The sequence below is a fragment of the Oncorhynchus keta genome, chromosome 3, assembly GCF_023373465.1.
Source record: "Oncorhynchus keta strain PuntledgeMale-10-30-2019 chromosome 3, Oket_V2, whole genome shotgun sequence".
In the NCBI taxonomy this organism is placed as follows: domain Eukaryota; kingdom Metazoa; phylum Chordata; class Actinopteri; order Salmoniformes; family Salmonidae; genus Oncorhynchus; species Oncorhynchus keta.
Window position 1 is genome coordinate 23980639 of NC_068423.1, and position 26569 is coordinate 24007207.

The 26569-nt window shown below is 44.6% G+C and overlaps 1 protein-coding gene and 1 long non-coding RNA gene across 10 annotated transcripts in view; one reads left to right on the forward strand and one right to left on the reverse strand.

Moving 5' to 3' along the window:
* The window catches only part of LOC118369403 (protein shisa-6-like), a 154068-nt gene extending 129179 nt beyond the window's left edge, over window positions 1-24889 (forward strand). The window contains exons 5-9 of one of the 2 annotated variants that reach the window (XM_052493383.1): window positions 7251-7310; window positions 10998-11018; window positions 12576-12728; window positions 22303-22406; window positions 23924-24889. In XM_052493383.1, coding sequence (XP_052349343.1) covers window positions 7251-7310; window positions 10998-11018; window positions 12576-12728; window positions 22303-22406; window positions 23924-24697 — 1112 coding nt within the window. In that variant the 3' untranslated portion in view covers window positions 24698-24889. The remainder of the gene's footprint in view (window positions 1-7250; window positions 7311-10997; window positions 11019-12575; window positions 12729-22302; window positions 22407-23923) is intronic. The other variant, XM_035753783.2, reaches the window with a different exon arrangement.
* On the reverse strand, window positions 21023-22322 carry LOC127915061 (uncharacterized). Of its 8 annotated transcripts, XR_008090080.1 has the most exons (5): window positions 21959-22322; window positions 21743-21796; window positions 21581-21661; window positions 21203-21364; window positions 21023-21121 (listed from the first exon to the last, which is right to left on the reverse strand). It is a non-coding gene; the product is annotated as an uncharacterized LOC127915061 (long non-coding RNA). The 8 variants fall into 8 exon arrangements; XR_008090081.1 differs by lacking the exon at window positions 21581-21661 and having other exon boundaries at window positions 21203-21337; window positions 21743-21823; window positions 22067-22322; XR_008090077.1 differs by lacking the exon at window positions 21581-21661 and having other exon boundaries at window positions 21203-21391; window positions 21743-21823; window positions 22067-22322.
* Window positions 24890-26569: the final 1680 nt, after the last annotated feature.

A 26569-nucleotide genomic window follows, 5' to 3' on the forward strand; every position in this document is an offset into this window, starting at 1 on the left:
AACCTATCCCCTATCTAGCTACGTCAGATTAACCTATCCCCTATCCAGCTACGTCAGGTTAACCTATCCCCTATCTAGCTGCGTCAGGTTAACCTATCCCCTATCTAGCTACGTCAGATTAACCTATCCCCTATCCAGCTACGTCAGGTTAACCTATCCCCTATCTAGCTACGTCAGCTTAACCTATCCCCTATCTAGCTACGTCAGGTTAACCTATCCCTATCCAGCTACGTCAGGTTAACCTATCCCCTATCCAGCTACGTCAGTTTAACCTATCCCCTATCCAGCTACGTCAGTTTAACCTATCCCCTATCCAGCTACGTCAGGTTAACCTATCCCTATCTAGCTACGTCAGGTTAACCTATCCCCAATCTAGCTACGTCAGGTTAACCTATCCCTATCTAGCTACGTCAGGTTAACCTATCCCCTATCTAGCTAAGTCAGGTTAACCTATCCCCTATCTAGCTACGTCAGGTTAACCTATCCCCTATCTAGCTACGTCAGGTTAACCTATCCCCTATCTAGCTACGTCAGGTTAACCTAACCCCCATCTAACTACGTCAGGGTAACCTATCCTCTATCCAGCTACGTCAGGTTAACCTATCCCCTATCTAGCTACGTCAGGTTAACCTATCCCCTATCTAGCTACGTCAGGTTAACCTATCCCCTATCCAGCTACGTCAGGTTAACCTATCCCTATTCAGCTACGTCAGGTTAACCTATCCCCTATCTAGCTACGTCAGGTTAACCTATCCCTATCCAGCTACGTCAGGTTAACCTATCCCCTATCCAGCTACGTCAGGTTAACCTATCCCCTATCTAGCTACGTCAGGTTAACCTATCCCCTATCTAGCTACGTCAGGTTAACCTTTCCCCTATCCAGCTACGTCAGGTTAACCTATCCCCTATTCAGCTACGTCAGGTTAACCTATCCCCTATCCAGCTACGTCAGGTTAACCTATCCCCTATTCAGCTACGTCAGGTTAACCTATCCCCTATCTAGCTACGTCAGGTTAACCTTTCCCCTATCCAGCTACGTCAGGTTAACCTATCCCCTATTCAGCTACGTCAGGTTAACCTATCCCCTATCTAGCTATGTCAGGTTAACCTATCCCCTATCTAGCTACGTCAGGTTAACCTATCCCCTATCTAGCTACGTCAGGTTAACCTATCCCCTATCTAGCTACGTCAGGTTAACCTATCCCCTATCTAGCTACGTCAGGTTAACCTATCCCCTATCTACCTACTTCAGGTTAACCTATCCCCTATCTACCTACGTCAGGTTAACCTATCCCCTATCTACCTACTTCAGGTTAACCTATCCCCTATCCAGCTACGTCAGGTTAACCTATCCCCTATCCAACTAGTTCAGTCAGTAACTAGATCATATTCCCTCCACTCTCACTCACTCTACACCAACGATAGGGATCTTATGTCAATACATCCATCACTTCCCACCCTGCCTTCCCCCTCCTCCTCCTCTCCCCTGGTCAATAACAAACCCATTTCTGGATCTCCTCCAGAGAGGAGTTTGCACCATATGCCCGAAACGGATGACAGAGCACTGGGTGTTTAAGCCTGATATCCAGCCTCTGGGCTCCAGGGGTGGTGGTGGTAGTGGTGTGTGCGTGTGTGTGTGTGTGTGTGTGTGTGTGTGTGTGTGTGTGTGTGTGTGTGTGTGTGTGTGTGTGTGTGTGTGTGTGTGTGTGTGTGTGTGTGTGTGTGTGTGTGTGTGTGTGTGTGTGTGTGTGTGTGTGCATGCTCATGTGTTGTCTCTCTCCAACACAGCTAATTGGTCACCTGATTGCAGTGGGATCAATGAACGACCAGTGCAGGGGCTCTCAGCTCAGCAGGACTCCTCTCTGTCTGTCTATGGGGCTCTCTACAGTACTGTCTCTATCTATTTCTCTATGGAGGTCTCAAAGCTCTCTCTCTCTGGGCACTGACAGTGTGGGGCCAAGCCTGAAGTTAAAGGTGTAATTGGGGTGTCAGTCCTGTGTGTGGATTAACTACAAAGAGTGACTGGAAAGTGTTTTGGTATTACAGCTAGAGAACAATATCATTACAGTTGAAATCACGCCTTGCATCTGTTTCTGTGTTTGATAATATCCAAGAACATTAAGCACATTCATATATTCAGAAAACCCTGCCCTCGCATCTGTGACTTTTTCGCAAACATTCTCTCTCTCCAGAAACCAAACTCTGATGTTAACTGTCAAACTATACTTTATAGAAATTAAATACGCTCATACAGATGTATGATCTTAATTTGATCACTCTTTTGTCGCTAATCGTTTGCCTGTACTGCAGGACATGCAAACTTGTAGTGTATTTGAGATTTAAAGAGTTTTATAAAGTTTGTAATTTCCACTTTTCCACTTGATTTGTCCTAAGGAAAAATGTATCAACCCCTACTAATTTCCATTAATTAGATTCCACATAATAATTTTCACTTTTCTTGTTGCTGCATTTTATTTTACTGCTGTAGCAAACTGGCCCAAATTAAGATTCTACATCTGTACACACCCACCGCGCATGTACTCTGATGACACGAGTGAGCGAGTGAGGTCCTCTCCACCGACTCAGCTCTGTGAAAGATTTAAAATGGAGTGTTACAGCAGTGGACTCTGTATTCATTTTGAAACAGGCACAACAGCACACAGCCAAGTCAACGTGTCTCAATGGCACTTTGCATCGGGTGTTCCATCTAGCCATCGTTGCTTTTTTTTTGGCTCACACACACACACACACACACACACACACACACACACACACACACACACACACACACACACACACACACACACACACACACACACACACACACACACACACACACACACACACGAACAAGGGCATTCATCTCCCATGTCAGTGTGTGTGTGAATATTACATGTCAGTGTGTATGTGAATATTACATGTCAGTGTGTATGTGAATATTACATGTCAGTGTGTATGTGAATATTACATGTCAGTGTGTGTGTGAATATTGCATGTCAGTGTGTATGTGAATATTACATGTCAGTGTGTATGTGAATATTACATGTCAGTGTGTGTGTGAATATTACATGTCAGTGTGTATGTGAATATTACATGTCAGTGTGTGTGTGAATATTACATGTCAGTGTGTATGTGAATATTACATGTCAGTGTGTGTGTGAATATTACATGTCAGTGTGTGTGTGAATATTACATGTCAGTGTGTATGTGAATATTACATGTCAGTGTGTGTGTGAATATTACATGTCAGTGTGTATGTGAATATTACATGTCAGTGTGTGTGTGAATATTACATGTCAGTGTGTATGTGAATATTACATGTCAGTGTGTGTGTGAATATTACATGTCAGTGTGTGTGTGAATATTACATGTCAGTGTGTGTGTGAATATTGCATGTCAGTGTGTATGTGAATATTACATGTCAGTGTGTGTGTGAATATTACATGTCAGTGTGTGTGTGAATATTACATGTCAGTGTGTATGTGAATATTACATGTCAGTGTGTATGTGAATATTACATGTCAGTGTGTGTGTGAATATTACATGTCAGTGTGTATGTGAATATTACATGTCAGTGTGTATGTGAATATTACATGTCAGTGTGTGAATATTGTTTTACAGGGTAATGGCTACATTATGACGGGACTGAGGAGTCTCCACCTCTCCATCCTTCCCCATTTTTCATCCTTCCTCTCTTTTTATCTCATTACTGTTTTTGTCTCCATCTTCTGTCAATCATTCTATCCATGTGCTTGGATAGAGGGCATTAAAGGGATGCTCTACATCTGAATATATACGCGTGTCAGTTGTTTTTTATATCCCCCTGAAAAAAAGGTCTTTCATGGTGCTAATCTTTCTTATTCATTTGGAGTTGAAGCCTGTAGATCACGCTTAAATTCATAAGTCTGGATCAACGTAACAGATAGCATGGAAAATGAACTAAGCTTGATTTAATTTAAAGACCACTTTTGAGGTATGGAAACATCTGACAAACGTTCATTTTAGGGTGAACCAACCCTTTAATGATGCAGCCACCAGATCTCCCCTTGTATCCCTTTAATGATGCCGTCACTAGATCTCCCCTTTAATTATACCGCCACTAGATCTCCCCTTTAATTATACCGCCACTAGATCTCCCATTGTATCCCCTTAATTATACCGCCACTAGATCTCCCCTTGTATCCCTTTAATGATGCCGCCACTAGATCTCCCCTTTAATGATGCTGCCACTAGATCTCCCCTTTAATGATGCCGTCACTAGATATCCCCTTTAATGTTGCCGCCACTAGATCTCCCCTTGTATCCCTTTAATGATGCCGCCACTAGATCTCCCCTTTAATGATGCCGCCACTAGATCTCCCCTTTAATTATACCGCCACTAGATCTCCCCTTGTATCCCTTTAATGATGCCGCCACTAGATCTCCCCTTTAATGATGCCGCCACTAGATCTCCCCTTAGATCTCCCCTTTAATGATGCCGTCACTAGATATCACCCCTTTAATGATGCCGCCACTAGATCTCCCCTTGTATCCCTTTAATGATGCCGCCACTAGATCTCCCCTTGTATCCCTTTAATGATGCCGTCACTAGATCTCCCCTTTAATGATGCCGCCACTAGATCTCCCCTTGTATCCCTTTAATGATGCCGTCACTAGATCTCCCCTTTAATGATGCCGTCACTAGATCTCCCCTTTAATGATGCCGTCACTAGATCTCCCCTTTAATGATGCCGTCACTAGATCTCCCCTTTAATGATGCTGCCACTAGATCTCCCCTTTAATGATGCCGCCACTAGATCTCCCCTTGTATCCCTTTAATGATGCCGCCACTAGATCTCCCCTTGTATCCCTTTAATGATGCCGCCACTAGATCTCCCCTTGTATCCCTTTAATGATGCCGTCACTAGATCTCCCCTTTAATGATGCCGCCACTAGATCTCCCCTTGTATCCCTTTAATGATGCCGCCACTAGATCTCCCCTTGTATCCCTTTAATGATGCTGTCACTAGATCTCCCCTTTAATGATGCCGCCACTAGATCTCCCCTTGTATCCCTTTAATGATGCTGCCACTAGATCTCCCCTTTAATGATGCCGCCACTAGATCTCCCCTTTAATGATGCCGTCACTAGATCTCCCCTTTAATGATGCCGCCACTAGATCTCCCCTTGTATCCCTTTAATGATGCCGTCACTAGATCTCCCCTTTAATGATGCCGCCACTAGATCTCCCCTTGTATCCCTATAATGATGCCGTCACTAGATCTCCCCTTGTATCCCTTTAATGATGCCGCCACTAGATCTCCCCTTTAATGATGCCGTCACTAGATCTCCCCTTTAATGATGCCGTCACTAGATCTCCCCTTTAATGATGCCGTCACTAGATCTCCCCTTTAATGATGCCGTCACTAGATCTCCCCTTTAATGATGCCGTCACTAGATCTCCCCTTGTATCCCTTTAATGATGCCGCCACTAGATCTCCCCTTTAATGATGCTGCCACTAGATCTCTCCCCCTTGTATCCCTATAATGATGTTGCTCACTAGATCTCCCCTTGTATCCCCCTTACGCAGACGACACCATTCTGATGCCGCCACTAGATCTCGGCCCTTTAATGATGCCGTCACTAGATCTCCCTTTAATGATGCCGTCACTAGCATCTCCTTTAATGATGCCGTCACTAGATCTCCCCTTTAATGATGCTGTCACTAGATCTCCCCTTTAATGCATGCCGTCACTAGATCACCACCTTTAATGATGCCGTCACTAGATCTCCCCTTTAATGATGTGGTCACTAGATCTCCCCTTTAATGATGCCGTCACTGCAAACTCTCCCCTTGACTCCCTTTAAACATCTGCCAATCTAGATCTCCCCTTTAATGATGTCGGCTTTCTAGATCTCCCCTTTAATGATGCCGTCACTAGATCTCCCCTGTATCCCTTTAAAACTGACCGTCACTAGATCTCCCCTTGTATCCCTTTAATGATGCCGTCACTAGATCTCCCCTTTAACTGATGCAGTCACTAGATCTCCCCTTGTATCCCTTTACCATGACCACTCACTAGATCTCTCTTGTGGCCCTTCAATGATGCCAGTTACTAGATCTCCAGGTCATTAATGATGCTGCCACTAGATCTCCCCTTTAATGATTCACTGGTCACTAGATCTCCCCTTGTATCCCTCCAATGATCGCCACTAGATCTCCCTTTAATGATGCCGTCACTAGATCTCCCCTTTAATGATGCCGTCACTAGATCTCCCCTTGACTGGATGCCGTCACTAGATCTCCCTTTAATGATGACTTTATCTAGATCTCCCCTTTAATGATGCCGTCACTAGATCTCCCCTTTAATAGTCTATTGGTAACTAGCTCACCCTTTTGACCTCACCTCATTCCCTTTAATGTTTTTATACTGATTTTTATTTATTCCCTTTTCTGATCTTTTGCACACAATATCTCTACCTGTACATGATGCCATCTGATCATTTATCACCAGTGTTAATCTGCGTCATTGTATTATCTCCCTTCCTCATGCCTTTTGCACACATTGTCATATAGATCTCCCCTTTTTTCTACTGTTTATTAATGCTAACTTGTTTACTCCATGTTAACTCTGATGTTGTCTGTTCACACTGCTATCCCTTTATCTTGGCCAGGTCACAGTTCAAATCTTGTTCCCTTCAATGATGCCTGGTTAAATCTGAAATTAATAAATAAATAAATAAATCTCCCCTTTAATGATGGCGTCACTAGATCTCCCCTTGTATCCCTTTAATGATGCCGCCACTAGATCTCCCCTTTAATGATGCCGTCACTAGATCTCCCCTTTAATGATGCCGTCACTAGATCTCCCCTTGTATCCCTTTAATGATGCCGTCACTAGATCTCCCCTTTAATGATGCCGTCACTAGATCTCCCCTTTAATGATGCCGTCACTAGATCTCCCCTTTAATGATGCCGTCACTAGATCTCCCCTTGTATCCCTTTAATGATGCCGCCACTAGATCTCCCCTTTAATGATGCAGTCACTAGATCTCCCCTTTAATGATGCCGTCACTAGATCTCCCCTTTAATGATGCTGCCACTAGATCTCCCCTTTAATGATGCCGTCACTAGATCTCCCCTTGTATCCCTTTAATGATGCCGTCACTAGATCTCCCCTTGTATTAAACCATGTCATTACTTTTGATCAGATACAATATCTGATATGCTTATCACGTTGAATGATCGTCTCCATTGCTGTTTTCACAGGTACCCACCAGCACAACTACAACCATGTGGTTCTAGGTAGCCCAACACGCACCCATAATGGTAAGGACAGCTAACAGCACTGCACCCGGACACACGGTTATGTTACAGTATCCACTGCAAGATAGGCTACGACAGAGAATTCATGCCCAGTACGTTACTTAGGGTGGATATTGAAAACAGAGCCACCAAGTTATTTATACAAAGACAAATGGCCATTCTCCTGAAAAATCAAGCCCCGGTTTTGGGAATTCACTTTAAAACACTCTTTATACTGTACAGTATGCTACTAATGATACCAGCCTGCTCATCGATCTCTCTACATCCGTTCTCTTATATCATTTAAAAAAAAAATTAACAATAGAATCATAGAAGTGTTACATTTTATAACTATGACAATGTATTCCTTTAAACAGAGCGAATGAAAAGCCATTTAACCTCGGCCTAGCCTCTGTCTATCACCTGCTAAAGGGAAATACGATTGGCTGGACATCAAGCTAGTAGCATCCTGTTAAGGTCAGGGCATCTCGGCTATATGGTTCTACCACAGAAACAGGTTCCTCCTGAGATGATTGACCCTGTCATTATACGATTCTATTCTAACCTTCTGCTCTCGCTGAGGATATCAGCCCCGGTTTCATTACAAACGGAATTTAGGTATTTTCTGCTACCAATTGTCTCTATTCATTCACAAGAGCCGGGTTTAGGGGCTGATGGAGAGATATAAGGAAGCTGGTTCCACAAGGACAAAGGGTGAGAAGAGGACAAGGAAGAAAGAAAAGGAGAGATAATCCACTGCCTTTGTATTTGTTTAACATTGGATTGGCCTCTTTGGCTTGCATTCTGATGTTCAGTGTTGGCTCAACCCTGCGTGGAAGCCTCTCCCCTCTAGGACTTCCGCTGGGTTTTAAGGAGATTCTGTAGTCGCGAACACTTCTCCTCGTGTGTGACAATTCAACGTGTGATCCATGAAGAAATCCCTATGAAATCTATGGGAAACAATAGAAATTCATTCCATCAAAACACATCAAAAGGCACACACTTCAATCACAAGCCACATAAAAAGGGCTTGTTGTACCAATGTGCCGTGTTGCTTAGATACACTGCAACCTGTGCTGTCCTCCATGAAGCAACTACTGGCTTTCTGTCAATCAAAAAGGGGATTACAAAAAAAACGTATTCATTCATAAGGTGCATTATAACTGTATTTAAAGGCACATTAGATAATTGGTCTGTTCCAAATACATACAAGTTATAGACATCATTAGTTTATTCCTGGACTTATGGTAATGAATGAGGAGTGTGTTGGCTGGTTGTTGGTGGGTGTGTGTTGGCTGGGTGTGTGTTGGTTAGGTGTGTGTTGGTTAGGTGTGTGTTGGTTAGGTGTGTGTTGGTGGGGAGTGTGTTGGTTAGGTGTGTATTGGTTAGGTGTGTGTTGGTTAGGTGTGTGTTGGTTAGGTGTGTGTTGGTGGGGAGTGTGTTGGTTAGGTGTGTGTTGGTTAGGTGTGTGTTGGTTAGGTGTGTGTTGGTGGGGAGTGTGTTGGTTAGGTGTGTGTTGGTTAGGTGTGTGTTGGTTAGGTGTGTGTTGGTTAGGTGTGTGTTGGTGGGGAGTGTGTTGGTTAGGTGTGTGTTGGTGGGGAGTGTGTTGGTTAGGTGTGTGTTGGTTAGGTGTGTATTGGTTAGGTGTGTGTTGGTTAGGAGTGTGTTGGTTAGGTGTGTGTTGGTGGGGAGTGTGTTGGTTAGGTGTGTGTTGGTTAGGTGTGTGTTGGTGGGTGTGTGTTGGTTAGGTGTGTGTTGGTTAGGTGTGTGTTGGTTAGGTGTGTGTTGGTTAGGTGTGTGTTGGTGGGGTGTGTGTTGGTTAGGTGTGTGTTGGTTAGGTGTGTGTTGGTTAGGTGTGTGTTGGTGGGGAGTGTGTTGGTTAGGTGTGTGTTGGTTAGGTGTGTGTTGGTTAGGTGTGTGTTGGTTAGGTGTGTGTTGGTGGGGAGTGTGTTGGTTAGGTGTGTGTTGGTTAGGTGTGTGTTGGTTAGGTGTGTGTTGGTGGGGAGTGTGTTGGTTAGGTGTGTGTTGGTTAGGTGTGTGTTGGTTAGGAGTGTGTTGGTTAGGTGTGTGTTGGTGGGGGGTGTGTTGGTTAGGTGTGTGTTGGTTAGGTGTGTGTTGGTTAGGTGTGTGTTGGTGGGGAGTGTGTTGGTTAGGTGTGTGTTGGTTAGGTGTGTGTTGGTGGGGAGTGTGTTGGTTAGGTGTGTGTTGGTGGGGAGTGTGTTGGTTAGGTGTGTGTTGGTGGGGTGTGTGTTGGTTAGGTGTGTGTTGGTGGGGTGTGTGTTGGTTAGGTGTGTGTTGGTTAGGTGTGTGTTGGTTAGGTGTGTGTTGGTGGGGAGTGTGTTGGTTAGGTGTGTGTTGGTTAGGTGTGTGTTGGTTAGGTTAGTGTTGGTGGGGAGTGTGTTGGTTAGGTGTGTGTTGGTTAGGTGTGTGTTGGTTAGGTGTGTGTTGGTGGGGAGTGTGTTGGTTAGGTGTGTGTTGGTGGGGAGTGTGTTGGTTAGGTGTGTGTTGGTTAGGTGTGTGTTGGTTAGGTGTGTGTTGGTTAGGAGTGTGTTGGTTAGGTGTGTGTTGGTGTGGAGTGTGTTGGTTAGGTGTGTGTTGGTTAGGTGTGTGTTGGTTAGGTGTGTGTTGGTGGGGAGTGTGTTGGTTAGGTGTGTGTTGGTTAGGTGTGTGTTGGTGGGGAGTGTGTTGGTTAGGTGTGTGTTGGTTAGGTGTGTGTTGGTGGGGAGTGTGTTGGTTAGGTGTGTGTTGGTGGGGAGTGTGTTGGTTAGGTGTGTGTTGGTTAGGTGTGTGTTGGTTAGGTGTGTGTTGGTGGGGAGTGTGTTGGTTAGGTGTGTGTTGGTTAGGTGTGTGTTGGTTAGGTGTGTGTTGGTGGGGGAGTGTGTTGGTTAGGTGTGTGTTGGTTAGGTGTGTGTTGGTTAGGTTAGTGTTGGTGGGGAGTGTGTTGGTTAGGTGTGTGTTGGTTAGGTGTGTGTTGGTTAGGTGTGTGTTGGTGGGGAGTGTGTTGGTTAGGTGTGTGTTGGTGGGGAGTGTGTTGGTTAGGTGTGTGTTGGTTAGGTGTGTGTTGGTTAGGTGTGTGTTGGTGGGGAGTGTGTTGGTTAGGTGTGTGTTGGTGGGGAGTGTGTTGGTTAGGTGTGTGTTGGTTAGGTGTGTGTTGGTTAGGTGTGTGTTGGTGGGGAGTGTGTTGGTTAGGTGTGTGTTGGTTAGGTGTGTGTTGGTTAGGTGTGTGTTGGTTAGGTGTGTGTTGGTTAGGTGTGTGTTGGTGGGGAGTGTGTTGGTTAGGTGTGTGTTGGTTAGGTGTGTGTTGGTTAGGTGTGTGTTGGTTAGGTGTGTGTTGGTTAGGTGTGTGTTGGTGGGGAGTGTGTTGGTTAGGTGTGTGTTGGTTAGGTGTGTGTTGGTTAGGTGTGTGTTGGTGGGGAGTGTGTTGGTTAGGTGTGTGTTGGTTAGGTGTGTGTTGGTGGGGAGTGTGTTGGTTAGGTGTGTGTTGGTTAGGTGTGTGTTGGTTAGGTGTGTGTTGGTGGGGAGTGTGTTGGTTAGGTGTGTGTTGGTTAGGTGTGTGTTGGTTAGGTGTGTGTTGGTTAGGTGTGTGTTGGTGGGGAGTGTGTTGGTTAGGTGTGTGTTGGTGGGGAGTGTGTTGGCTGGGTTTTTGTCAGAATTCTGTTTCACACCATCAACATGTTTCTGAACTGTCTGTTTTTCACTTGGGCGGGGTAGCTCACCGATCATTGAGACGTGGTAAGTCACACACACACACGCACTTATACACACATAGTCTTATTCACACAGAAATCAACATAATTGTACTCGCATTCAAACACACCCTTCCATTCAAACACACCCTTCCATTCAAACACACCCTTCCATTCAAACACACCCTTCCATTCAAACACACCCTTCCATTCAAACACACCCTTCCATTCAAACACACCCTTCCATTCAAACACACCCTTCCATTCAAATACACCCTTCCTCACACTCGCCCACCCTTCAGCCGTTGTACCTTCCCCAGTACACATTCCTCAGTCGTAATGTGCCTGGTGATTCAGCAGTGTGTTTCTTATTCTGGAGGTAGCTAACAGCATGTCACATTGTCTATTTTCCCTGTGTTGAGAGAGTATGGATAGTGTTGACCTCGCGAAACTCCTCCCATCTGGCCTTTTTATGTCCCTCTCTCTCTCTTCATCTCTATATTTATTCCACCCTCTTGACTATTTCTCTCTCTTTTTGCTTTCCCTCCTTCCCTCTCTCCTCCTACCCCACCATCCCCTTCCCTCCTTCCCTCTCTTCTCCTACCCCACCATCCCCTTCCCTCCTTCCCTCTCTTCTCCTACCCCACCATCCCCTTCCCTCCTTCCCTCTCTTCTCCTACCCCACCATCCCCTTCCCTCCTTCCCTCTCTTCTCCTACCCCACCATCCTCTTCTCTCCTTCCCTCTCTTCTCCTACCCCACCATCCTCTTCTCTCCTTCCCTCTCTTCTCCTACCCCACCATCCCCTTCTCTCCTTCCATCTGTATCTTCTCGTTCTCTCCTCTTTTTTTCTCATCCCTCCCTCACTTTATCACTGGAGCCTGGACATGAGCCGCACCCTACTGCCCACTTCTCTGCTGCTCTGCATGACAGACTCACAGCCCACAGGAGAGACAGAGAGAGACAGAGACAGGGAGGGATGGAGAGAAAAGAGAGGGAGGGATATATAGAGGTGGAGAGAGCAGGAGCTAGGAGAGATAAGGAGAGAGAGAAAGAGAGAGAAACTGAAGAGGGGAGTTTGAGAAAAAAAAGGGTGAAGATAGAGAAAGGTCCACAGTCCCAGTTTTCCCATCTCTCTCTCTCTCTGGCATCACATTATATCAGTCAGACAAGCGTGTCGCTGCCCTGTCCTAGCCCTCTCCCCATTCCACCACTCCTCAAATGACAGCACACAAACTGTCACAGTCAGGGTCACTGTGAAGCAGACATCTGTTGTTTGGTCTGGTGTTGTTTTGGGGCCGTTGTCACCTCTCCTGTCACACCCTTTACCTACTGTACCAGACAGTGTCAAATGCTCCCAGTGTGCCTCTTAACCCACATCCCCTAGCCCATCTCTTACTTTCAACTCACCCCCCACCACCACCCAGACTCTACCAAACACTCCCTTAACAAGTTCCTGTCAGATGACCACCTCCCCTCCCTCTCGTACCTCCCTCCACCCTTCCTCAGCAGAGGTGCTCTACCATCGTTGCCTTTGGTCTGACGGCGTATATTTTTTTAGGAAAACATCCCCCCCTCTTGTTTGTTTTGCTGTGTCTCCCCAGAGAACACTAGGATGAGTGGCATCCTGACCTCACAGACGGAGCCATACGACCTGTCCTCCTCGCGCTCCTTCCAGAGCCTGTCCCACCTACCGCCCACCTACGAGGCCGCCGTCAAGGCCGACCTCAACAGATACTCCTCCCTCAAGAGACTGAGTAGGTCCCGACCACAGCACAGTTCACCCTTAACAGTAACGCTGACAGAGCTGCCACTGCCTCTTTTTAAATGTTCTGCATGTTCAAAATTATACTGCATAAGTTACGGCCTGATCTGGCATGTTAAAACTCTGCATTCGTTACTCGGCTCGTTTCTCAACTGGCAAACGTTCATGAGGGATTACACCATATGCCCCTAAAGATGCAATGACAGGATACTTTCTCCTGAAAGGGTCATACTATTCATTAGAAGTGCACCAGCGTTCACTACCTTTCCAGAAAGCCTCGACTCTTCAAGGCATAAACAGCGTCTGAATGAGAGGCCACAGAAAATAAAAAATGACATGTCATCCACTCTCTTCCGTAACGTCCGACAAGTCACCACTTCTTGAAAACCATATACGCCACACCCTCACCGTCTCCCCTTAAACATTTATCTAGAGAGAAGCAGCAATAGCATCAGCCACCATTTCTTTTAGAGTGTTTAACCACATTAAGCTCTGATCTGCGCTCTAGCAGCCGCTCTGTATTGATTCAGTGTCCTATGCTGGCTTCTGCAGCCAAATGAGGTCTCATGTCATCATATTCCAGAAGTGTAATGCAAATATTCCTTAAGGCTTGTGTAATCGCATCATGGCTGTCCTGTACTTCACTGTTGGCACGGGAACAAAGGGAGGCATATGAATCTATGGTGCAGGCTACGACTCAAAGTCGGTGCTACTAAAACTACTGTAAGGGGATTTTTATTCAGTCAGCACACACACACACACACACACACACACACACACACACACACACACACACACACACACACACACACACACACACACACACACACACACACGATGGGTCACCATCGTTATACTGATCCTGTCAGCCATCTCTAGACTGGGTCGCCATCGTTATACTGATCTCATCAGCCATCTCTAGAGTGGATCGCCATCATTATACTGATCTCATCAGCCATCTCTAGTGGATCACCATCATTAGACTGGGTCACCATCATTATACTGATCCTGTCAGCCATCTCTAGACTGGGTCGCCATCATTATACTGATCTCATCAGCCATCTCTAGAGTGGATCACCATCATTAGACTGGGTCACCATCATTATACTGATCCTGTCAGCCATCTCTAGACTGGGTCGCCATCATTATACTGATCTCATCAGCCATCTCTAGAGTGGATCACCATCATTAGACTGGGTCACCATCATTATACTGATCCTGTCAGCCATCTCTAGACTGGGTCGCCATCATTATACTGATCTCATCAGCCATCTCTAGAGTGGATCACCATCATTAGACTGGGTCACCATCGTTATACTGATCTCATCAGCCATCTCTAGAGTGGATCACCATCATTAGACTGGGTCACCATCGTTATACTGATCTCATCAGCCATCTCTAGAGTGGATCGCCATCATTATACTGATCTCATCAGCCATCTCTAGAGTGGGTCACCATAATAATAATATATGCCATTTAGCAGACGCTTTTATCCAAAGCGACTTACAGTCATGTGTGCATACATTCTACGTATGGGTGGTCCCGGGATCGAACCCACTACCCTGGCGTTACAAGCGCCATGCTCTACCAACTGAGCTACAGCTATACTGATCCTGTCAGCCATCTCTAGACTGGGTTACCATCGTTATACTGATCTCATCAGCCATCTCTAGAGTGTGTCGCCATCATTATACTGATCTCATCAGCCATCTCTAGACTGGGTCGCCATCATTATACTGATCTCATCAGCCATCTCTAGAGTGGGTCACCATCATTATACTGATCCTGTCAGCCATCTCTAGAGTGGGTCACCATCATTATACTGATCCTGTCAGCCATCTCTAGACTGGGTCGCCATCATTATACTGATCTCATCAGCCATGTCTAGAGTGGATCGCCATCATTATACTGATCTCATCAGCCATCTCTAGAGTGGGTTACCATCGTTATACTGATCCTGTCAGCCATCTCTAGACTGGGTCACCATCATTATACTGATCTCATCAGCCATCTCTAGAGTGGATCGCCATCATTATACTGATCTCATCAGCCATCTCTAGTGGATCGCCATCATTATACTGATCTCATCAGCCATCTCTAGAGTGGGTCACCATCATTAGACTGGGTCACCATCATTATACTGATCTCATCAGCCGTCTCTAGAGTGGGTCACCATCGTTATACTGATCCTGTCAGCCATCTCTAGACTGGGTCACCATCATTATACTGATCTCATCAGCCGTCTCTAGAGTGGGTCACCATCGTTATACTGATCCTGTCAGCCGTCTCTAGACTGGGTCACCATCATTGTACTGATCTCATCAGCCATCTCTAGACTGGGTCACCATCATTATACTGATCTCATCAGCCATCTCTAGACTGGGTCACCATCATTATACTGATCTCATCAGCCATCTCTAGACTGGGTCGCCATCATTATACTGATCTCATCAGCCATCTCTAGACTGGGTCGCCATCATTATACTGATCTCATCAGCCATCTCTAGAGTGGTTCGCCATCATTATACTGATCCTGTCTCAGGTGTCTCTTGTTATTGTCTAATTTTGATTCACATATGTAACCTACTGGAGAGCTAGCTAGCGAGCCGTTAGCTAGCGAGCCAGCAAGTTAATTGATCTCATCAGCCATCTCTAGAGTGGATCGCCATCATTATACTGATCTCATCAGCCATCTCTAGAGTGGGTCACCATAATAATAATATATGCCATTTAGCAGACGCTTTTATCCAAAGCGACTTACAGTCATGTGTGCATACATTCTACGTATGGGTGGTCCCGGGATCGAACCCACTACCCTGGCGTTACAAGCGCCATGCTCTACCAACTGAGCTACAGCTATACTGATCCTGTCAGCCATCTCTAGACTGGGTCGCCATCATTATACTGATCTCATCAGCCATGTCTAGAGTGGATCGCCATCATTATACTGATCTCATCAGCCATCTCTAGAGTGGGTCACCATCGTTATACTGATCCTGTCAGCCATCTCTAGACTGGGTCACCATCATTATACTGATCTCATCAGCCATCTCTAGAGTAGATCGCCATCATTATACTGATCTCATCAGCCATCTCTAGAGTGGGTCACCATCATTATACTGATCTCATCAGCCATCTCTAGAGTAGATCGCCATCATTATACTGATCTCATCAGCCATCTCTAGACTGGGTCACCATCATTATACTGATCTCATCAGCCGTCTCTAGAGTGGGTCACCATCGTTATACTGATCCTGTCAGCCATCTCTAGACTGGGTCACCATCATTATACTGATCTCATCAGCCGTCTCTAGAGTGGGTCACCATCGTTATACTGATCCTGTCAGCCATCTCTAGACTGGGTCACCATCATTGTACTGATCTCATCAGCCGTCTCGAGACTGGGTCACCATCATTATACTGATCTCATCAGCCATCTCTAGACTGGGTCACCATCATTATACTGATCTCATCAGCCATCTCTAGACTGGGTCACCATCATTATACTGATCCTGTCTCAGGTGTCTCTTGTTATTGTCTACTTTTGATTCACATATGTAACCTACTGGAGAGCTAGCTAGCGAGCCGTTAGCTAGCGAGCCAGCAAGTTAATTGATCTCATCAGCCATCTCTAGAGTGGATCGCCATCATTATACTGATCTCATCAGCCATCTCTAGAGTGGGTCACCATAATAATAATATATGCCATTTAGCAGACGCTTTTATCCAAAGCGACTTACAGTCATGTGTGCATACATTCTACGTATGGGTGGTCCCGGGGATCGAACCCACTACCCTGGCGTTACAAGCGCCATGCTCTACCAACTGAGCTACAGCTATACTGATCCTGTCAGCCATCTCTAGACTGGGTTACCATCGTTATACTGATCTCATCAGCCATCTCTAGAGTGTGTCGCCATCATTATACTGATCTCATCAGCCATCTCTAGACTGGGTCGCCATCATTATACTGATCTCATCAGCCATCTCTAGAGTGGGTCACCATCATTATACTGATCCTGTCAGCCATCTCTAGAGTGGGTCACCATCATTATACTGATCCTGTCAGCCATCTCTAGACTGGGTCGCCATCATTATACTGATCTCATCAGCCATGTCTAGAGTGGATCGCCATCATTATACTGATCTCATCAGCCATCTCTAGAGTGGGTCACCATCGTTATACTGATCCTGTCAGCCATCTCTAGACTGGGTCACCATCATTATACTGAATCGCCATCATTATACTGATCTCATCAGCCATCTCTAGAGTGGGTCACCATCATTATACTGATCTCATCAGCCATCTCTAGAGTAGATCGCCATCATTATACTGATCTCATCAGCCATCTCTAGACTGGGTCACCATCATTATACTGATCTCATCAGCCGTCTCTAGAGTGGGTCACCATCGTTATACTGATCCTGTCAGCCATCTCTAGACTGGGTCACCATCATTATACTGATCTCATCAGCCGTCTCTAGAGTGGGTCACCATCGTTATACTGATCCTGTCAGCCATCTCTAGACTGGGTCACCATCATTGTACTGATCTCATCAGCCGTCTCGAGACTGGGTCACCATCATTGTACTGATCTCATCAGCCATCTCTAGACTGGGTCACCATCATTATACTGATCTCATCAGCCATCTCTAGACTGGGTCGCCATCATTATACTGATCTCATCAGCCATCTCTAGACTGGGTCACCATCATTATACTGATCTCATCAGCCATCTCTAGACTGGGTCGCCATCATTATACTGATCTCATCAGCCATCTCTAGAGTGGTTCGCCATCATTATACTGATCCTGTCTCAGGTGTCTCTTGTTATTGTCTAATTTTGATTCACATATGTAACCTACTGGAGAGCTAGCTAGCGAGCCGTTAGCTAGCGAGCCAGCAAGTTAATGTTTGCTAGCGAACAGTATGCTTTAACTTGCAAATAAAAAACAACCTTCTGAGTAAATTAGAAACTTATATCTGAAGATGTAGCTAACACTCTTAAATAAATGGATGAACGCTTCACGGCAGACTATAACCCTTTAACTTCATTTTGTTTTATAGCTACATCTTGTTTGGCCAGCGTTGTGTCAAGGTACTCTAGTTCACACTAGTGTAGAAAGTAGCCCATCACTTTTCCCAACTGATCTGTTAGTAGGAAAATAACGGCTGTTAAATAGCGCTATTAAATTCAGCGCCAGTTATTCAATTCAGGGCATCAATGTTGTTGAGAAAAGTAGCAAAACAATTGTATTCGTATTTATGGATTGAATACGAGTTTGTTATGAAGGCACATGAAAGTTTAAAAAAAAAACGAATTTTGATGAAGATTAATGTTTACGTTCAAATGTCTCTGCTGTGAAGTGGTGACGTGCGACATACGCCTAGTTTCCTGAAACGAGTCACATATATGGAAGGGTGTCATCAATCAGACAATGTTCTACAGTGTGAATCTAACAGAACTGTGTCTGCATATTGATTGGAACATGCTATGTCATTGCTTGGAAAATGTCGGCGCTTGAGAAATGAGTTCCTGGGAAAATGTCTCAATGTGTGTTGGCATGGTGAATGTTGTTATCCTGAAAATCTGTTTCATGCAATACACTTTTTTTTTTAGTTGATTTCAATTTATCAGAGAGTGCTGCAGGACAACCTAGTTCTCGCGACTATGGTCGGGGCCCATAATCCAGTCCAGTGAAAGCCGTAGAATAATCTCTTCCTCTATGTTGAAATTTAAAACTGTCGTCAGTTGATGCCAGCCGGTCCAGCTGTCTTTATCTGCTAGCAAAGCAAATCATTTACAGCAGCAAAAATCCAAAAATCCAAAAGGCACCATGCAGTTCTCTTTGTTAGTCAGCTAGTGTCTTCCTACTGAAAGATCATGTAGGATAAAGCCCGAGGCTTAATGGTATAATGAAAAAGAAAAATCTCTCATAAGCTTCTACTTATGAATGTAAATTGATGTATGCATTCAAAGTACAGCACACATTGTTTTTACACACAGTATGTATCTAAAGTAATTTATTCATTCTTTTTATCAGAAGATTTTTCAGCCTGAATTGGCCATGCCTTTATCTACATATCTACATTTTTCTCTCATCTAAAAATAACTGCTTCAGAACAAAGTCTTATTTTTATTGACTCTTTCATTAATCAGATTTATATTTAACCGATTCATTGTGATTATTCTCATGCCAGATAAAACATACACATGTATTTTCATTATTCATCAGGTAATGTACCTTAGCTAAATCCCTTTGAGCGTCCTGTCATAATTGACGTTTGTGTCCAGGTAGCGATCAGCCGGAAATTTGTTGTTGTTGTGACCCTACTGACACAGCTTGGTGTTCTCTTTCTGGGTTCTGTGTAAAGTGGAGACGTCTTTTGTCATAAATCTATAAATAACGGACGAATGCTATTAACGTTCACCTTCCATCTCACTTTAGCAGTAAAACATTCAAAAGACAAAGTGAGAAAGAATAGAGACTCCAAGGACATCAACTGTCCAGTGACGTCTCTCATTATGTCTTGATGGGGGTGAACTTTAAAAATGTTTATTTTGGAAATGTTATGCCGCAGCTTTACTTAGTGTGTGTGTGTGTGTTTGTGTGTCTGTGCGTGTAGCGCACGTGCTTGTGTGTGTATGTGTGACTATGTCGAATCTCTACGCATGACTAATGATTGATGCATGGTTCCCAATGAGTCTGCTGCATAACACATACATGGTGTGATATCACACATCCTTCCAAGACAATCTGGAGGCATGAACATGCACTATATATGCAGAAGAATGTGGACACCCCTTCAAAAATTAGTTGATTCGGCTATTTCAGCCCCAACCGTTGTTAACAGGTGTATAAAATCAACTACACAGCCATGAAAGCTCCATACTCAAAGTTTGACAGTAGAATGGCCTTACTGAAAAGCTCTGTGACTATCAATGTGTCACCGTCATAGGATGCCACCTTTCCAACAAGTCAGTTCGTCACATTTCTGCCCTGCTAGAGCTGCCCCGGTCAACTGTAAGTGCTGGAGTAACAACGGCTCAGCCGCGAAGTGGTAGGCCCACACAAGCTCACAGAACGGGACTGTGCTGAGGTGCGTAGCGCGTAAAAATCGTCTGTCCTCGGTTGCAAGACTCACAACCCAGTTCCAAACTGCCTCTGGAAGCAACGTCAGCACAATAACTGTTCCTTGGGAGCTTCATGAAATGAGTTTCCATGACCGAGCAGCCGCCCACAAGCCTAAAATCACCATGCGCAATGCCAAGCGTCGGCTGTGAAGCGTGTTGTACCACCTCTTGAGCAGTGGAAACACGTTATCTTACAATTACATTCTAGACCATTCTGTGCTTCTAACTTTGTGGCAACAGTTTGGGGAAAGCCCTTTCCTGTTTCAACATCACAATGCCCCCGTACACAAAGCGAGGTGCATACAGTAATGGTTTGTTGAGATCAGTGTGGATGAACTCGACTGGCCTGCGCAGCAATGTTCCAACATCTAGTGGAAAGCCTTCCCAAAAGAGTTGAGGCTGTTATAACAGCAGGTGTCCACATACTTTTGGTCATGTAGTGTATTTCCTGACCTGTTCTTGTTCACAACCACTATCCATGTTCTGTTTGATAACATATGAACATGCAGCATTTTCATCTTAAGAACTTTTGGTGTCATTTAAAATTATTTTCACATGAATGGCATCCTCTTTGTGTATGACATTTCTGTCGGGTGCATGCTGTATGACACTGTTTGTTTACAGACTTTTACACAACCTTTGGAAAGTTCAAGCCCTCAGCCAGAAACACTGGTAGAATCACAGATGGGGCCGAGATTCTAGAAAGGTTGTACATCACATTTAATATCCTCTGATTCTTCAGTCCCTCTGTTCTCTGAGCAACCTTCAGTCCCTCTATTCTCTGAGCAACCTTCAGTCCCTCTATTCTCTGAGCAACCTTCAGTCCCTCTATTCTCTGAGCAACCTTCAGTCCCTCTATTCTCTGAACAACCTTCAGTCCCTCTATTCTCTGAACAACCTTCAGTCCCTCTATTCTCTGAGCAACCTTCAGTCCCTCTATTCTCTGAGCAACCTTCAGTCCCTCTATTCTCTGAACAACCTTCAGACCCTCTATTCTCTGAGCAACCTTCCGTCCCTCTATTCTCTGAGCAACCTTCAGACCCTCTATTCTCTGAGCAACCTTCAGACCCTCTATTCTCTGAACAACCTTCAGTCCCTCTATTCTCTGAACAACCTTCAGTCCCTCTATTCTCTGAGCAACCTTCCGTCCCTCTATTCTCTGAGCAACCTTCAGACCCTCTATTCTCTGAGCAACCTTCAGTCCCTCTATTCTCTGAGCAACCTTCAGACCCTCTATTCTCTGAGCAACCTTCAGTCCCTCTATTCTCTGAGCAACCATCAGTCCCTCTATTCTCTGAGCAACCTTCAGTCCCTCTATTCTCTGAGCAACCTTCAGTCCCTCTATTCTCTGAGCAACCTTCAGACCCTCTATTCTCTGAGCAACCTTCAGTCCCTCTATTCTCTGAGCAACCTTCAGACCCTCTATTCTCTGAGCAACCTTCAGTCCCTCTATTCTCTGAGCAACCTTCAGACCCTCTATTCTCTGAGCAACCTTCAGTCCCTCTATTCTCTGAGCAACCTTCAGTCCCTCTATTCTCTGAGCAACCTTCAGTCCCTCTATTCTCTGAACAACCTTCAGTCCCTCTATTCTCTGAGCAACCTTCAGTCCCTCTATTCTCTGAGCAACCTTCAGTCCCTCTATTCTCTGAGCAACCTTCAGTCCCTCTATTCTCTGAGCAACCTTCAGTCCCTCTATTCTCTGAGCAACCTTCAGTCCCTCTATTCTCTGAGCAACCTTCAGTCCCTCTATTCTCTGAGCAACCGTCAGACCCTCTATTCTCTGAGCAACCTTCCGTCCCTCTATTCTCTGAGCAACCTTCAGTCCCTCTATTCTCTGAGCAACCTTCCGTCCCTCTATTCTCTGAGCAACCTTCAGTCCCTCTATTCTCTGAGCAACCTTCAGACCCTCTATTCTCTGAGCAACCTTCAGTCCCTCTATTCTCTGAGCAACCTTCAGTCCCTCTATTCTCTGAGCAACCTTCAGTCCCTCTATTCTCTGAGCAACCTTCCGTCCCTCTATTCTCTGAGCAACCTTCCGTCCCTCTATTCTCTGAGCAACCTTCAGTCCCTCTATTCTCTGAGCAACCTTCAGTCCCTCTATTCTCTGAGCAACCTTCAGACCCTCTATTCTCTGAGCAACCTTCAGTCCCTCTATTCTCTGAGCAACCTTCAGACCCTCTATTCTCTGAGCAACCTTCAGTCCCTCTATTCTCTGAGCAACCGTCAGACCCTCTATTCTCTGAGCAACCTTCAGTCCCTCTATTCTCTGAGCAACCTTCAGACCCTCTATTCTCTGAGCAACCCTTTATTCTTCTCTTTTGTTTTTCATTTTTCTCTCTTTCCCTCCTACTCTCTCTTTACCTTCTCCCTTCCTCTTTCTCTCTCCTAATCCACCTATTCTCTGTCTTTCGTCTTGCTGTCTCTCCACAGCGGATAAAGATGTCGACGACTACTACACCCGCAAGCGTCACCTCCCTGACCTGGCAGCCAGAAGCACCCTGCCCTTACACGTCATCAAAATGAACCAGGAACAGGTACTGCATCTACATTGTAAAACATTTCCTGTAAAATATACAATAACTTACTGGCAGCAATTGGCCAGTAAGTTACTGTAATGTATTTTACAGTACAGCTACGGTAATACATTTGATGTTGATCCATGTTACAGTACCAAAAATGTTACAATAATCTAATTTCCAGTATATTACTGGAATTACACACGCAGCGGCATATTACCCAGTGTTCTTTGCAAGTTTACATTTTTATATTTTGGACATTTACGGCGGGTGCCGTAAACGGCGGGTGCCGTTGTCCTTAGCAACTTACATTCCACCAAGGTTGATAAGGAAAAAACAAATCACAGTCATAGTAAATCAAATGTATCTGTAGTCGTTACTGACAATGTTACTGTAGTTAGGGATACATTGGTCTTCAAAATAATAGTAATTACAACAAGATATCTTACGATAAATCTCTGACCATGTCTGTATAGTGCCAATACAATACTGAGATATTCACATTAACTTAATGCCAGAGCAATGAAACACAGTAAAAGTGAATATTAAATCACAAGACAATGATTTATACAGTATTTTACTGTAATTACAAAGGATTAGAGCAAGCGGGTTGGCGGTAAGAATTTGCATATTATAGCATATGAATGAATACTAGGTGGGTTACATCACTTGCACTTCTAGAGGCTTAAACAAAGTTCTTCCAAACTGGCTTAGATTACAGGGCAGAACAGATCATATGGACATAGGTAAATATTCAACCATGAAAAGGTTTAAGACCCACTACCACTCTGATCGGTTCCCTATATACTGTACATGTCATTGCTAGGGAACTACCACCACATATCAGTTCAATTGGTACAGCTTTCTCACTAACGGGTACAAGAAATATAGCCACTTACAAATCACGTCAGTAATTGCTAATAGATGAATGTTTAATTATATATTACACTACACCAACTAATATTTTGTGTTTTATATCATTTGCACTTTAACAAAGACTTCTATATCGACTTCAGAGCAAAATGACATGACTAAACATTCTACCATTAAAGGGTTGAGACTTGCTGCCACTCTAAACGTAATTACTAGGGAACCACTACCACATATCACTTCAGTTGTTACAGCACACTAACTAACAGTTGCAACAAATATAGCATCTTACAAGGCATTAAAATATGTTAATGAGACAGAGACTCTTTCCCTGCTCCCAATTTTCCCATTTTCCCAAAGCACCATAATTAATACTGTAAAACAGATTCAAAGTATTTTACTGTGCATGCTACAGTGTTTTACTGTTGAAATGACAGAAAGGTCTTACAATGTGCTTTAAAACAAATGTATAGTATTTTACTGTACATTATACGGTAATCTACTGTATTCAAGTTAAAAATACAAAAACAGTGAATAGTGTAGGTATTTATATGAAGCTGCAGTTTATTTACCCAGTGGTGCTGTTTAGTTAACGCAGTTGCAAAAGCCCGAAGATGTTGAATACATCAACAGTTGACTATCTTCACCCTTTCCTCCTCCAACAGCAGCAGCAGCAGCTCCAGAGTCAGCCCCCCCAGCCCCAGGTGTCCCAGGCCCCACCCCAGCAGCCCCAGGCGCAGCAGGCCCCCAGGAGACAGAGGCCTCCTCGTGTCCAGAGGGCCATGTCCCAGGACCGCGTCCTGTCCCCAAACAGAGAACCCCAGCCAGACTACCAGGGGATAGGGATGACTCGGCAAGGAGGACGTATCCTGTCTGATGAGCAGCTACTGTCTGCCGAGAGGCTGAGGTCCCAGGAACGCCTGATGTCCCAGGACCGGCTGTACTCCAAGGACCGCATGTACTCCAAGGACAGGCTGTTACAATCTCAAGACCACATGTACCCGAAAGACCGCCATTTCTCCCAAGACCGCCTGTACTCCCAAGACCGCCTCTACTCCCAAGATCGCCTGTACTCCCAGGATCCTCTGATCTCGCCGGACAAAATGATGATGTCGCTGAAGCGCGCGTCCGGCGGTTTCCGGGGCAACAACGACAAGTCGATGTCGCACGCCATCTCGCACCCGGATGTGTTCATGCCCACGACACCGCTCATGGACCACTACAAGATGACAAAAATGCACTCCCATCCCAGTGCCTCGAGCAACGCAGGGGCGGCAGGAGGAGCAGGAGCAGCGGGACACTCCAACACGCTAGCCATGAACCACACGACTAATAAGAGACAGCAGTTTGCCTCCAGAAGGACCCACACTGTGGAGCAGCTCCACTACATCCCCCAGCAGCACTACCGCACAGGCAGCAAGACCGAAGTGACTGTTTAACGCTAGCTAGCATGCTAACGGCTAGCTTGGGAGTGAGTCAGCAGAGAATGCTAACATCTCATCGCTAGTTTATATATACGCCTTTTAACAGACACTTTTATCCAGTGACTTACTGTCTGCATACATTTTTATGTATGGGTGGCCCCAGCGGGAATCAAACCAACGACCCTTTGTGTTGGGGGAGTATGTGTGTGTGGGGGGGGGGATGGGAAAAGACTGCCAAGTATAACAGGACGATAATTGTATGATTTTAAGTCAAACAAAAGGTACACTCACATTTTTTTGCATTTTCAGACCTCACCAGATCGAAGAGCGGTAACTGTACTGTAAGAGACTAGAGTTCTTCAGTAGACAGAAACCCCACTAAGACTGAGTCAGCTGTGGTAGTGTGCTGTGAAATTGGCAAACTACTCTACTGTTATTCCTGTTACGCCCTAAGCACCGTTGTCCACCACAATCTGGGTGTGATTCATATGAGGGAACATGGGCTATTTGAGAATAGAGAGGCTCAGGCAGCCAACACATCTCTTATTCTAGAAACTTCTACTGCATTGGTAAAACGCCAGGACTGATCCGATCAATGTCTCCACAACTTCTGTTGTTGAGAGACACAACACAACCACAGGTGATGGAACCAGGATGACCCTGTAATAACTTTATAAATATATAAATATAAAAAACGACCGTTTGTAACTCCAGTCTTACTCATAGCTATCAATCAAAACCGATGTTAGACAAGTGTTCCATTTCTAAAAATGAAGAAGTGGTTTTAAAAAGTGGTTTTAAAAAGCACAATCAATTAATGAGATTTTGTGTTTCTGTTCAGTTGTTTCATAAGTTTGGTCGCTGATGGCTAGTTCGTAGATGATTGTAAATAAGCTATAATTCTAGAGGCAGTAATATGGACCAGTCTGTACCAGTTGGCTTTTGTATTAGGCTGTCTAATGTTTTCAGTAGATTCTGAACAAGTTGTAAACCACCACTGTTTCGTGATAAGTTCAGACTAGAAAACCCACTTAACCAAGCATTTGACAGGATACATGCATACTATAACTATGTTTGTAGATTGAGAATGAATGTAAATGAATGAGAATGAATGTGAATGAATGAGAATGAATGTGAATGAATGTGTTGTTCATTAAAAAAATATACCACTGTTCATATTTGGATGTAGAATGTGTTCCATTGACTTCTATGAGAAGCTGGACAACATGGTGACTGATTATAATTGTTGTCGCAGTAGGGTCAAAATAAACCATCCATATTTTTTTAAACCAGGCAACACTATTCTGGAACAACTATATTTGTGCTCTGGTGGTTGATGTGTATGAAAAATGATATACTGTATGTTATAGTTAATTGGTACAGCTGTCATACGACTCATCCATACCTGTATGAGTTTGAAAGGGCGGTGAGTGAGAGCTGAAGGTGGGGTTTTTGGACACTTTATAAGGAAGGCAAGAAAGCTTCCTTGCCTGTACATGTTCAATCAAGTGATATTTTATATATTAAAGGGAACGCAAATTATAGGTAGGATAAAGTTTTTTCTCACGACAACATCTTGTTTTTCTCAGCAGGGGTCATCATCTATCCCTATCATACAGTATGTCACCCTGATAGGCAGCTTTACATGACAGCCTTACCACGATAAGAAATATGCCACAGACGCAGGCAACCGGAGTACTTTACCACTGGCATCTGAATGAATATCTCTGACTTTAATGCTATTTCAGACCTATTTCAGACCTATTTCAGACCTATTTCAGACCTTCTTGAAATGCATTGAACTCCTGTGGATGCGAAGGCCAATTCTCACAGCAAACAAAGCTGCCCCCACAAATACAAAATATTTTCAATTTGCACCCGATCCTC